Source organism: Dipodomys spectabilis, unplaced genomic scaffold (assembly GCF_019054845.1).
Source record: "Dipodomys spectabilis isolate Male_0828 unplaced genomic scaffold, ASM1905484v1 ptg000095l, whole genome shotgun sequence".
Taxonomy (NCBI): Eukaryota; Metazoa; Chordata; class Mammalia; order Rodentia; family Heteromyidae; genus Dipodomys; species Dipodomys spectabilis.
The window spans coordinates 31,556,147-31,569,845 of record NW_024870772.1 but is presented as its reverse complement, the minus strand read 5'-3'; the positions used below and the strand labels follow the sequence as shown (position 1 = coordinate 31,569,845).

General features: G+C 35.6%; 1 protein-coding gene across 3 annotated transcripts in view; it reads right to left on the bottom strand.

Moving 5' to 3' along the window:
• Pan3 (poly(A) specific ribonuclease subunit PAN3) overlaps positions 1-13,699 on the bottom strand; it is a 147,578-nt gene that overhangs the window by 28,902 nt on the left and 104,977 nt on the right. For all 3 annotated transcript variants that reach the window (XM_042685359.1, XM_042685360.1, XM_042685361.1), the window contains 5 exons: positions 10,156-10,260; positions 7,234-7,291; positions 4,041-4,202; positions 3,709-3,825; positions 3,518-3,619 (listed from right to left, as the gene is read on the bottom strand). In XM_042685359.1, coding sequence (XP_042541293.1) covers positions 3,518-3,619; positions 3,709-3,825; positions 4,041-4,202; positions 7,234-7,291; positions 10,156-10,260 — 544 coding nt within the window. The remainder of the gene's footprint in view (positions 1-3,517; positions 3,620-3,708; positions 3,826-4,040; positions 4,203-7,233; positions 7,292-10,155; positions 10,261-13,699) is intronic.

Sequence of the window (13,699 nt, the reverse complement as noted above, 5' to 3'; positions counted from 1 at the left end):
ACTGCTGGGTACAATCCACTACTCAGGAGGCTGAGATCTGAGGATCATGGTTCAAAGCCAGCCCAGGCAGGAAAAGTCCATGAGACTCTTACCTCCAATAAACCACGAGAAAACTGAAAGTGGCTCAAGTGGTAGAGTGCTTGCCTAGAGTTGAAGAGCTGAGAGACAGTGCCCAGGTCCAGAGTTCAAGCCCCATGACCAACCAAAAAAGAAAAAGAAAACGAAAAAAGAAAAGAAAAAAAAGACAAAAGTGGAGCTGTGGCTCAAGTGGTAGAGTGCTAAGCCTTGAGCATCCAGGCTCAGAGTCAGGAACAGCCAATCAATCAGTTAATCAATCAATAAATATTAATATATCAGATTGGAGAATGTGGTTAAGGTTGTAGAGCACCTGCCTAGCAAGTACAAGTTCCTGAGTTCAAATCACAACACCATGAAAATTAACCAATTATGATTAAAAAGAGGTGCAGAGGTGAGTACTTAGAATGTGCACAATTCTGGCCTATATTACCATTCAGACTTGTGCAAATTGTTCATGTGGGGCTGGATGGAAACAGTAGTCTCTGCTATCACTTATATCTAAATGTTTATCTGTTCTCTTTTCAACTTCACACAAATGTAAATATGTCATTGGTGTAGAAAAATAAAACATAAAGCCGGGCACAGGTGGCTCACACCTGTAATCCTAGCTACCTACTCAGGAGGAAAGTCTGTTCTCCAATAAACCACTCAGAAAACCGGAAGTGGGACTGTGGCTCAAGTGGTAAAGCTTGAGCTGAAGAGCTGAGGGACAATGCCCAGGCCCAGAGTTCATGCCCCACCAAAAAAAAAAAAAAGGTGTGTGTGTGTGTGTGTGTGTGTGTGTGTGTGTGTATAAAATCTGACCTACTCTGAAAATTAATAATTTGTACTCTTAAGAACTCTTAGCAACTCTGACATGACTACCTGCATTTTAAAAATTAGTTTTATTTCTAATAATGTGACTTTACATTAGTATATTTAAATTAATGCATAATACATAAATTAGTTTAGTCCTAATAATGTGAATGTAAAAAGAATTAAGTAATATTAAGAAACAGTAGTTGCTTAGGTGTTACAAAAATTGAGGGATGAAGGAAGAGTACCAGCTTAGCAGGCAAGCCTAGTGCTAGCAAAAGAAGGGGGGAAATTCTAAGATACTTTATAAAATACTGGAGAAAGAATTGATGAAAATATCATCATTCGTACATCAATTGCTGAACACAAAATAATGGAATAAGCTTTTATTTTAAGCTGGAAAAAAATGCTATGAAGGAAGGAATGGTTTATCTGTCATTATCTGGAGTAAACTCAGAGTATTTAGAAGCAGTTGTTACTGGTATCCGGTCACTGCCCAGACATTCTACAATGTGTAGGAGAGCTTCCACTAAAACCATTATGTACTCCAAATGTCAACAGTGCTGAGGGTTAAAACCAGCTATAAATTAAAGCCAACAGTCACTTCACAGGTGTTATTACTAAAATAAATTTGAACAACCATATTTGTCTATAGGAAAAGTTATACCACATCCCCTTCAACAAAATTATGCATGTGTCTGCAAATGATATGGCAAAAGGAAAAAGCTGACCACACAACCAGACCAGATTTTAATGTGAAACAGCCATATAACCACAACTTACTTTTTCAACTGTCAGTAGGCAAAAAGCAAGGTCATAAGCAAGCAGAAACTTTTAAACAAATAGTATTTAAAGGAGTCACAATCTGAAAGATACTATAATGTGAACTCAAAAATTTGCCTCTTCTTTTTAATTTCTGTAATCTATGTTTTTAAGACAATCTTTAAAAGATTAAAAACCATAAAATAACCAGAAAATAATGTACTTTCTCCAAAACTGTTTACCTTTTAAATAAGCAAATATAATTAAAGTATTTTGGTTCTTTACAAAGTTTTGATTATAAAATGTTTAAGTAAATATTGAGGTTAAAAAAAACCACTCCATTGTTATGTAAAGTTCTTGAAAATCATTTTTTTCTTTCCCTCCTTCCCTCCCTCCCTTCCTTTCCTTCTTTCCTTCCTTCCTTTCTTGTTTTTTTTGTCAGTTGTGGGGCTTGACCTGTAGGCCTGGGCGCTGTCCCTGAGCTCTTCAGCTCAAGGATAGCACTCTACTACTTGAGCCACAGTGCAACTTATGGCCTTTTCTGTTTATGTGTGCATGCCAGGCAAGCACTCTACCACTGAGCCACCTTCCCAGCCCCGAAAATAATTTTCTGAGTAATAAGTATCCCTTTATTTATTGGCAGCCACTTTAAAAACTGATTATATTAACAAAAAAAATGTTTTTCTTGACTTGATGAAGCAGTCATTTCCTGAAATGTTAAACAGTGAATAACATCTGTAATAAAACGTTAAAATTACCTGTTTTTGTTTTTTACTATTTTTATCCCAACAAAAAAGATTACATGTTTATTTTTCTTCAGGAATGTAAATGTCTAATTGTTCAGTTTTATTACAGAACTAAACTCTAAAAGTATCTATAGAGTTAGCTTTAAAAAATTCTCTTTAAGTCAGTAGCCTAACAAGGATAAGATAAAACCTGAATTGTCTGTCTTCTTCTATTTTGACATGGATACTTTTAAACAAAAGCTTATGTTTAAGAAAGTAATCATACAAATATCCTCTTGTCACACTAGACTCTAAGGGAATCTAATTATATTGATCAAATATAAAAACATGAGTATTTAAAATAAATCAAAGATACTATATAACAAAATAATAAGAGCCAAACAATGCTAAAGGAGAAAAAAATAAACCAAGAACACAAAGGAATATACCATAGATTTGTCATGTTTGTTCTGGCTGTGAAGCCATAAATACTTTGTCTTTTCAAGTCAACTTTATTCAAAAAGCATTATAATTTAAAAGAAAACTTGGGGGGGGGGGCGCCGAGGGGTAGGGGGAGACATTAGGGCCTAGTAAAGGTTAGGCTGGTATATAATACCACCTGTGTCACATCTACAACCCTTTTTTGCTTTATCCTCCCCACCCACATATAAATATCAAATTTATGTCTTGGCTATTCTGGAATGTAATCATCCTATTTATGCTTACTATTTATACTGAGATGACAGGCATGTACCACCGTGCTCCCTTTTCTTACTGGTTGAGTTAGGGGCTTGCTAGCTTTTTGTCCAGGCCAGACTTAAAAAAAACATAGTTCTCCTGATCTCTACCTGTCAAGGAACTAAGGTTACAGGTGTGAACTACTACACTTGACTTAACTTTGGATTAGCAAAACTTTTTGTTAACGTATTCCTAGTTATTTCAAACATCAGGTATCTATGACTTTTCCAACACATCGATAGCTCAGAAAATATACAACACAATATTTTCTAACTTGTCACAGATCAATCATATCTTTGAGATGTTTCTTTTTTTAAAAGAAGGATCTTAAACTGAATGCTTACATGGATAGATGTGTATTACTTTTCCACAGAGCAAAAGCATTTGTCAACATATAGTTGCTTGCATCTTTTTCTTACCCCACTTTCTCTTTGTGAAATAGGCATCAGCATTAGGGTCATTAAAGTGTCTGCTCATCATAGTTTCTCCTCCAGCATGGAAATCATAGGCAAACACAAGAGCTTAAAATAAAACACAAACTCTTGTTACTGAAATATGGCTTCAGATAATGAAGCTTACCAGCAGGAAAATTTCAGTACAAGTTACTCACAAGGCTCGGAAAATGCTTTAGTGGTAAATACTTCACGAAGGGTTACAATATTTGAGTGTTGGATTTTTTTCCACATATCAACCAATACCATACACTTTGTGTTAACAAGACGAAAACCTAAAAAAGAAAATTTTCTACTATAATAAAGTGTAAATGGCACAACTCTGGTATTTCTATCAGAAATGTACGCTGTATGTTATCCATTGATAAGATAATAAACACATTTATTATCCTTTAAATTTACATACTAAATAAATCAGTATATTCAAGAAGGTTGGAATAATCTTAGCCTGAACAGTAAGATTATAAAAAGGAAAATTTATCTTCCTTACCATGTATCCTCCGAAGGCAATATGGCAGATCATCTTTGCTATTTACAGCTTTGTAGCAAGATGTAATATATCCAAAATTACTTGATTTTTGTATCCGGTTTGGGGGTGGCAGTGGTTCTAGAGGGAATAGGCTGTGGTAGCTGTCAACCTCTGTAGGGACTGCTGGAGTAATTCAAGGTAATTTTCAATTGCAGATATTCATAAATCTCTCACAGTAAGAAGAAAACAAATCTAGTATAAACCATTTAGATATCACAACAAGCCAACATTATGGAAGTGTTGATAGTTGTAACAATTTTATACTATACTTATAGCCTTAGTATCAGTAAATATAGGCATTATAAAACGAAGAACAATAAGGTTCATACACTCAAAAATATTTCCTGTATGTCATCAAATAGCACACTTTTTGTTTCTAAGAAATAACTATTAACAGACCAATGATGAGAAGATGAATACTGAAAAAATTATTAGAAAGTATCACTTGAGATATAAACATCTATTAGTCAACAGTGTAGAAAGGAAGCTTCTCTGATAAAAGGGCTGTAAGACTAGCAAATTGAAAGACACAGAAAAACTGCCAAAAACGTGGAGGCAAGCAATAGCTGGCAAAGAGAATAGCTGGGCAGCAGAGAACTGTAATACTTAAGGTCTTGGTACAAGGAGCTGTAATACTAAGGGTCCCCAACAGTAGAAATACTCCTCCCACCACAGGATAGGTAACATTTTGCAAACAGAGATCCTTCTTGGGGCAGGAGCTATAGAAGCTTTGCAAACTCAAGAGACCTGTACCCAGTACCAATACCTTAATTGTCAGGAGTCTCATACCTGACTCCTGTGCTGCCATCTGAGCAGTCAAAGGCTCAGGGCTGGCTGTTACTGCCACTGTTAACCACTGGTGCTGCAACATCAAAAGGGTCTAGAGTAACGCTTTACCTACCTACAATTTTTATTTTGGTGGATCAAAAGAACCACCCTATATGTGGGCAACACATGGATTCGTATCTTAACAGTAAACATGGGCAGATCTTCAAACAATGAACATATGCCTGCTGTCATCTTTGACCATTTTTCTATTAAGCTCTTTGTGTTCTTTTTGATATGTAAAAGAATTTTTATACTCTTTCTCATTTGTATAGACTGCAAATGGCTTTTCCAAGGTATTAATTATTCGTTGTTGTTTTGGGGGGCTTTTTATTCTAGTAAAAATACAAATTGTCTCCTCCCCCCCCTTCTCCCCTCCCCTCCCATCTCCTTCTGGTGGTAATACTAGTGTCTGAACTCAGGGCTTGCTAGACTGGTAAGATACTGCCATGCCTCCAGCTCTGTTTTTCACTGGCTACTTTTAGGATAGGGTCTCTTTTCCTACCCTTATCAGAGTGATCTACCTACCTTTAGACCCATGCTACCATTGCTGAAAGTATGTTAAGACTTTCTTGCCTAGTGTGGCCTGGCAATGTGATTGTAAGCTTCCCACATAGCGTGGAATGGTAACTGTGTATCACTCACTCAGTTATACGTTGAGAAGGGACCTCACAGCCTTCTCTGCCCTCACTGGCCTTAAACCAATATCTTCCTATTCTCAGACTTTAAAGTAGCTATGATTACAGATGTTAATCACCAGTATTTGGTTTGTCAGTATTTTCTCCTTTGTGTCATATACAAGAAATCTTTTCCAATTAAAATATTAAATCTATTCACTTCTGTTTTGTAGTAGAGTCTTGGGAGTTTTTTAGGTATATAAATTCTTAACCTAAATTAGTCAAATTTTAAATGTAATTTATAATTGATCTAATTTTAGCCTCTCTACATTAAAATACCATTACTGAAAATGGTTTTCTTTTCTCAATGTGTCCCCGTTAATACACAATGTATCTAGGTCTCTAGTCTGTTTCACTAACTAACTGATCTAATTCTGTATCCCTATCACATTGTTTTGGTTATTACAGACTTGATGCAAGCCTCTGTTCTTTCAATACACACATAAACTTTTTATTTTATATAACAATAGTTATAAAGTACTTTGGGTAGTTCTGGCTCTTTAGTCTTTCAAAAATTATTATATTCCATGATAAACACGGTTAAATCTTGACTAGAATTATACTAAATATAGATGAGTTACAAAAACACACCTTAATCATCATCATCTTCCTTATCAGGAGTACCTCACTACTGTTGTTCCTTTTTTTTCTTTAAATGTAACACAGCCTACTAACCTTCCTCCTCTTCTTTCCCCATTGAGATGTTACCTACCCTTAGTTATATTATTTGGTATTGATATTACAATTATATTTGAAGTTCTGGGTACCAGTCTATAGAAATTCAACTGATATGTTAATTTTCCATGCATCTATTTTTCTAAATGCTATTATTTCAAATAAATTATAGTTGTATGATTTATAAATAAAAGGCTTATTTTTTATTTTTTTTACTTAACTAGGGCCTCATTATTGAAAAGATCAGTCACAAGACATAATAGTCAAAGATATTCCTTTTAAGTCTTTAGCAATCAAGTTAACACACATTGGTTTACACTGACTTCTTGATGACAATCAGGTATTTTGAGATACCGTAATTAACATATAAAGTAAGCTAAGGTAGGAAATTTAACACTCAAAGAATCATTATGGGACAGTCAGAAAAACAAGGTTTAGATCCTAACTTGGGCTGGGTTTGTAGCTCAGTGGTAGAGTACGTTCCTAGCAAGGACTGCCCTTGGTTCAATCTCAACACAGGGCTGTAGGTGGGTAGGAAGGTGGGTAGGTGGGTGGATAGGTAGGTAGATAGATCCTAATTCAGCAAAACATTTTAAGTCATTAGTTATACAGATAAGGTACTTAAACTATTTCACTTTTTCCCACATGTAAAATAGCGAAAAAATAATATGCTTATGAGGAATAAAAGATAGGAGGTGCATTTTGAGCAGCACACAGTAAAATCAAATGTAATAGTTATTCTGCTTAATAAACTATCAGCCATTAATTTTCAGGACATGATACTACTGAAGTATCCTGTCAATTCTAAAGTTATACAATTAAAAAATATAATCTAGAATACTGTTAGAATTAGTTGAAATAAACTAGATAATCAAGATAACTAGATAAGTTTGGAATGCTTCTTAGTAATATATAAAGCATACACTAATAATTATAGTACCCTTTTAAAATGAACACTGTCTCAACAAGGATTTTACCTGGCATATCTGCTTGATCAATTTGAGCCATTGTTATTAAATGTCTGTTGATCAGCTCCTAAGAAAAGGAAACAAGTATATTGATATTGAAGAAATCCTGAAACCTAGATTTCCTAGTAATTAATAGGAGAATTAATTATCCTTTTTGTCAATAACAAACCAGACCAACACTAGATTTTCTTATATTTTTATAACTATACAGTTTATTTTGAAAAGATTGTCAAACTAAACACCAAAAAGTTACTAAATGCTGATGAAAGAATTACTAACATATATTACAACACACCAACGTAACAGGAACCATTGCAATTTATAAAACCTTTCCATACTTACATCAATTTTTGAAATTTGAGCTGCTTAGGTACAAAAACATACTTCTCTACCAACCAAAGATAAACTGCACTCCCTGTATAGAATGAAATTCTTAACAACAAAGTAGTTCAAATGTGAGCAAATAAACTGACTCCCATTAAATAATTAGACACAAAGCAACTATTAAGAATGCTAAAGATTTATTCTACTAATCTTCCTTATCTTTTTTTTTTTGCAGTAACTTTTAAAAAATATATTTTTATTTCCTTTAGGTAGTTGTACAGAGGAGTTGCCATTCAACAGAAAGGTTTATGAATACAATGTATCTTGATCAATGTCAACACTGACATCTACCACTCCCATGCCACCCCTTTCCTCATCTTTCTTAATTTTTATGTTATGTATTGAATTTTGTCATTTATTTGTTGTTGTTGTTTTGGTTTGGTTTTTGGCTGGATGCACTCTACCACTTGAGCCACAACGCCACTTCTGGCTTTTCTGTGATTTAATTGGAGGTAAGAGTCTCACAGACTTTCCTGCCCAGGCTAGCTTTCAACCATGACCCTCAGATCTCAGCTAGGATAGCCACCAGTGCCCAGGCTCAATGTTATGCCATGTAACAAAGTAATTTATGTATACAATGCATCTTGATCCTCCCTTATTTTTTGTTATTATTTTGTATTTTGAGGCAAGTTGTAGCCCACGCTGAACTCAAACTAACATGATCCTCCTGCATGAGCCTCTCTAGTGCTGGATTACATGTGTGCAATTCCACACCTTACTTCTATCTGTTAAATATACAAATGTGCACTATGAGTAAACTGAGCAGAGGAGCTGCTATCAATACACCTATTGTGACTCTGCAAGAGCCCAGGTCAGCCAGGTACAAGGCAGCATAGAGCACTGCTGAGCATGCAACATGCCAAGGAGACCACATTGTCCAGGTCTGGTCATTATTACTTCATTGTGTTATATTTTGTTCTTCCATATATACTTGTTCCACTATTTCATAATCGGGGCAAAGTGAGAAGTTCAAGTAGTCAATTATTCCCCAAACTAAATAAGACATTTATTCTTCTATAAATACAACTAATTGTCACCTACAATTATTTTTAAGATAAGAAAAAGTCAGCTGACGAAACAACTGGTCTGAAGCTAAGGAATACTACCATATTTGGGCACAGGACTGGTAGGCAGGTAGTTTTTGGCTGTGGGCAGTGCTAGCACAGTATGCCAGCCTAAAGCTGGAGTCCTTCCCATAATAAGGATATTCAATAATGTGTTATTTTTGTGGATTACAACTCCCAAGAAGTTCAAATTTAGCGTTACAGTTTTTACCTTGATTACTGTTTCTATTCAAATTTCTCAGATTGCTTTCATCCATACACAGTATACAATGGAAGGGGGCAAACTCTTCTTTAGTAACCTGTCAGGCAACATGACTCATGGAGATACCATGCTTCCTCATGTAGCTCTGCTCTGGATAATCAGGAGGGTTTCCCACTTCTTATATGGATATGGCCACGCGGGCTATCCTCCAATTATCTGAAACATTTTGGTCAGCTCCAAGTTTTCTGAAAATTTTCTGCAATGAGTGACTGGCAAATATTACCCAGACACATGAATAGCATGGACTTGGGACTGCGTTCCACCATCTTCCCTCAAAGACTTCTGGGGTGGGCACTTTTTAATATTACTAACTCAAAGTCATATTTCTAAAGATGTTAAAATATCTAAATTCCAAGCACTAAGTATCAGTGGCTCACACCTGTGATTCTGGCTACTCAGGAGGCTGAGACCTGTGGATAGTAGTTTGATGCCAACCCCAGCAGGAAAGACTTTAGGAATCATATCTCCAATCAGTCATAAAAAAATGCAGGAAGTGGAGATGTGGCTCAAGCAGTATAGCACCAAACTTGAGTGAAAAAGCTAGGGACAGCACCCAGGGTGAATTCAAGCCCAATACTCACGCAACTCCCACATGTATGTATGGTATGTATGCGTGTATGTATGTATGCATGTATGTTTTAGTTCTGATGTATCACAAACCATAAGACTAGTAAATTCTATGGACGAAAACCACAAGCCCACTACTACTAAGTTGATAAATTCATTCTAAAAATCACCGCACAATGTCTAAGGAGATAACTTAGTAATAGAACACTTGTTTTCTAACTCCAGCATTGGGGGAAAAAAAGAGACAATGATTGTACTAGTCAAACCTATTTCTTCAAAGCAAAACTATTTTTTAATGAGTATAAAATGAAACTCTAGATATAAAATATCTAGTTATTATTGAAAAAACAAAACTGATTAGGTCACTTTAATGCCAAAATACCTACTCCAAATCTATACCTACTAGCAAAAAACTTTAGAAGTCATTTAATTATACATATACTTCTAAAAGTCTTTTCAATACAAAGGAAATAAAGTACAGAAGCCTGTTTAGAAAGTTATCCTATTATTTTATATTTAGTACATTATTATTTTAACTTCCTGAAAACAGAGCTTAAGTACATATAAATAAAATACATTCTAAATTCTGTTTGCTTTAGAACAACATATATGACTACACATTCACTCTCTCTCCTACAAATTCTGAAAGCATACCTGTCGGAGTTCATCGGCCATGAAGAATGAAGGTGCATTTGCTTTGGGTTGCATATACGCAACATGAGGTGCAGTTGGAGGATAAATATGATAGTTTGGAAATACCTAAAAAGAAGGGGGAAATGCAATCATCAATTGCTCCTCAAATGATAACCCTTATCATTGTTTTCATAAAAGTTTAATTTTTACATGACTTGTAATATTTTGGTCTATTTAAATATTTAAACGATAGTAAATTAAATAAACTATGTACAGAACAGCTGCTATCAGTATAGTGTTTAAATTAGTTCGTTTAAAAAAATGTGGTATTTCAACTATCAATTTTTAAAACTCTAATGAGAAAGAAGACATTTCTTCAGATTTAAGCTCCAATGAGAAGGCCTAAGTAGCTCTTTGATAGAATGTTACATATACAAGCAGCTCACAGATCTGTTTTTTTAAGCAAGGGAAGGGAGGAGGAAGCAGAAATTAAATATCCTAAGGAAGAGCAAAATAAAGAACATTGCTCTGGCTTTTTGTGGCCAAGATGTGCATTTGTGCTAAAGAATCCCAGCTGCAATAACGAAGAACAACCTATTCTACTCTACCATTCAATTGTTTAAATGAAGAGTGAAGCACCAAAACCTAGACCTTTTCTAAGTAAAGAACAATAAAGTTGCTAAATCTGCTTCAAACTTCTCGTCTTTCATTTCTCCAGTGAAACTCACCTACCACACTATTATTTTTTTCTTTTTCCTTGTCATTTTCCCAACTAAAACATACTATTCCTTTCTTAAAAACAAGTTCTCAAAAAAAAAAAAAAAAAAAAAGTTCTCCTATTTGCAAAAGCCTTAAGCTTTATTCTGTTGTGGCTCTCATTAAGTGGCTTTGCAATACATGTAAGACTTCCTTTAACCTGGAACTACAACAAGAATAATATCACATTTTTCTTGCTTTTGCTTTACTTGTGTTAGCATAGTTTAGCCATCTATTGAATTATCAAACTTGCCAAAAGCATAAAGAAGTGCATAAAAACATAATAAAATATTTCATTTCAAAAAAAAGATCTGTAACAAAAAAAACTCTTTAAAAATAAAATGAGCTTCTTCTACAAGTATGACAAAATATAGTAAAATGCAAAAAACTCTACAATAGAATAATCCCATCAAAGATAAAACATTGATGCAAAGAACCAAGGGAAGTTGTCATTACTTGACCTTATGGTTGGCACACAGTTTTTTGATCACCTTTCAAAGAATTATGGTCCAAATTTTTTAAAGAAAAATTGTCAGGTACTTCTGTATGATTTACAATTACTTCTATGTATGTCTTTACACTTATTCCTCATAAGATCACAGGTATTACTATTTTCATTTTATAAATACAGAACTGTTAAAACTATGGCAGAACTAGACAAAACAAAATAATAAACCACTAACACACACACATACACACAAACAGAAAACCCAAATGGTCAACATGGTACACATGCCTGTATTCATAACACTTACAAGGAAAAGTTAAGAGAGCTCAAGTTTCAAGTCAGACTCGGCTACACAGCAAGTTCACAGCCAGTCTAAGTTATACAATGAGATCTTGTCTCAAAATAACAGACTGGGCTATAGCTCAGCAGTATAGCACTTGTGTTTAGCCTTTGCATATCCCTAGATTTAGTCCTAGCATCAAAATAAAAGTCAAAGAAACTTGTTTTCTTTTCACTCAAACTACAGTAAAATATAAAGTCTCATAAAAATAAATGCTAATTTAATTTAGAGATAAAAATCTGCCGAGATAGCTTCCCACAACTAACTTAACTGGATTCTTTGCTCCTTGTGAATTTTGTAAGAAAGTGAGAATGTGAATGAGTGCAGGAAAAACACTCCATACCCATCAACCTAGTAAGTAGTAAGCAACTAGGTTGCATCTAACTGATCACACCATTTAATCTTCCAAACCAAAAAGACTGCCAGGTCACTATTTTTCAACAGTTTCTACTCCCTAGCTAGCAGACCCTGGTCACTTCATTACGCTTTCTATTTTGTGCTACATGGCAGTGGTCAACAACGAGTTCTTTTGTGACTCACATCTTCATTCAATCTGCATTCCGGAGATGCATCCAGGAGGTGTCAGCCTCAGTCAAAATGCCCACAATTCCAGTACTTGAGAGTCTCAAGTTTGAGACGAAGCTTATACACAAAGCCAGACACTATCTCAACAAAATAAAAAAGAATCTCTCTCTCTCTCTCTCTCACACACACACACACAAAAAAAAACTAAACCAGATGGCTGCAGGATATACTCATGGATAGTAGGCTTGCCTCTTACAGAAAACAGTAAGAGGGACAAGCTGGGCACTGGTGGCTCACACCTGTAATACTAACTACTCAGAAGGCTGATATGAGGATTGTGGCTGGAAGTCTGCCTAAGCAGTAAGGTCTGCAAGACTCTTACCTCCAATTAATTCCTAGAAAACTGGAAATAGCACTGTGGCTCAAATTGGTAGAGCACTACCCTTGAACTCAGGGACAGCAACCAACCCTGAATGCAAGCCCCAAAGACTGACACCCCCGCCCCTCCCAAAAAGGACTAACAACAAAACAAAAAACAAAAATGAGGTGGGAGGGAAAGAAAAAAGGACATTTGTAGCCAATCATACACCTCCACCCAAGCCAACACCCCTTCCCCTCCCCCCTAAATATCCTCAATCCAAATTAAGAAATTTAACATGTGAATCCAAGTACAAAGAAATGACCCTAAGAAGAGAAGGAGGGGTGGAGGAAAGGATCAAGTTGTAATGAGCCAGTTGTGAGCAAAAAAAAACCCCCAAAACCAAAAAACAAACAAAACAACAATAAAACCCTAAAGGGTAGTAGCTAACAGGCTCTAAATTCAAGCCCAGATACCAGCACACAAAAAATTGAGAGAAGGGGAGAAGTCTGTTACTGATGGCTTGTGTAAACAATCCTAGCTATTCAGAAAGCTGAGATCTAGAGGATCATGGTGTGAAGCCAGCCTAGGCAGAACAGTCCTTGAGATTCTGACTCCAAAATAGGCAGTCAAAGGCTGGGCTGGAGGCATGATTAAAATGATAAAGCACAGCCATGCGCAATTAACCTAAGGGCAAGGCCCTGAGTTCAAGCTGCAATGGGGGGAGAGGGTAGGAGCGAGAAGGAGAGGGAAAATCTGAAATCTAAAAAAAAAAAAAAAAATTAAATGTGTTTAAAAAGTTAACTGACTGTAAACTCCAATACTGACACAAAAATGCTTAAAAAATTGAAAAATATGAAAAACTGAAAATATACAAAAGCCAGGTATAATGGCTCACACTTATAATCCCAGGTACTTAGAAGGATCCCAGTTCCAGGCCAGCTGGGGCCAAAAGTTCACGTGACCCAATCTAAACTAATAAAAATTTGGGCCTGGTGGTGCTTGTCATACCAGCTATAAAAAGCTAAGATCAGGCTGGGAAGGTGGCTCAGTGGTAGAGCACTTGCCTTGCATGCATGAGGCCCTGGGTTCAATTCCTCAGCACCACATAAGCAAAAAGAAAAAAGCCGGAAGTTGC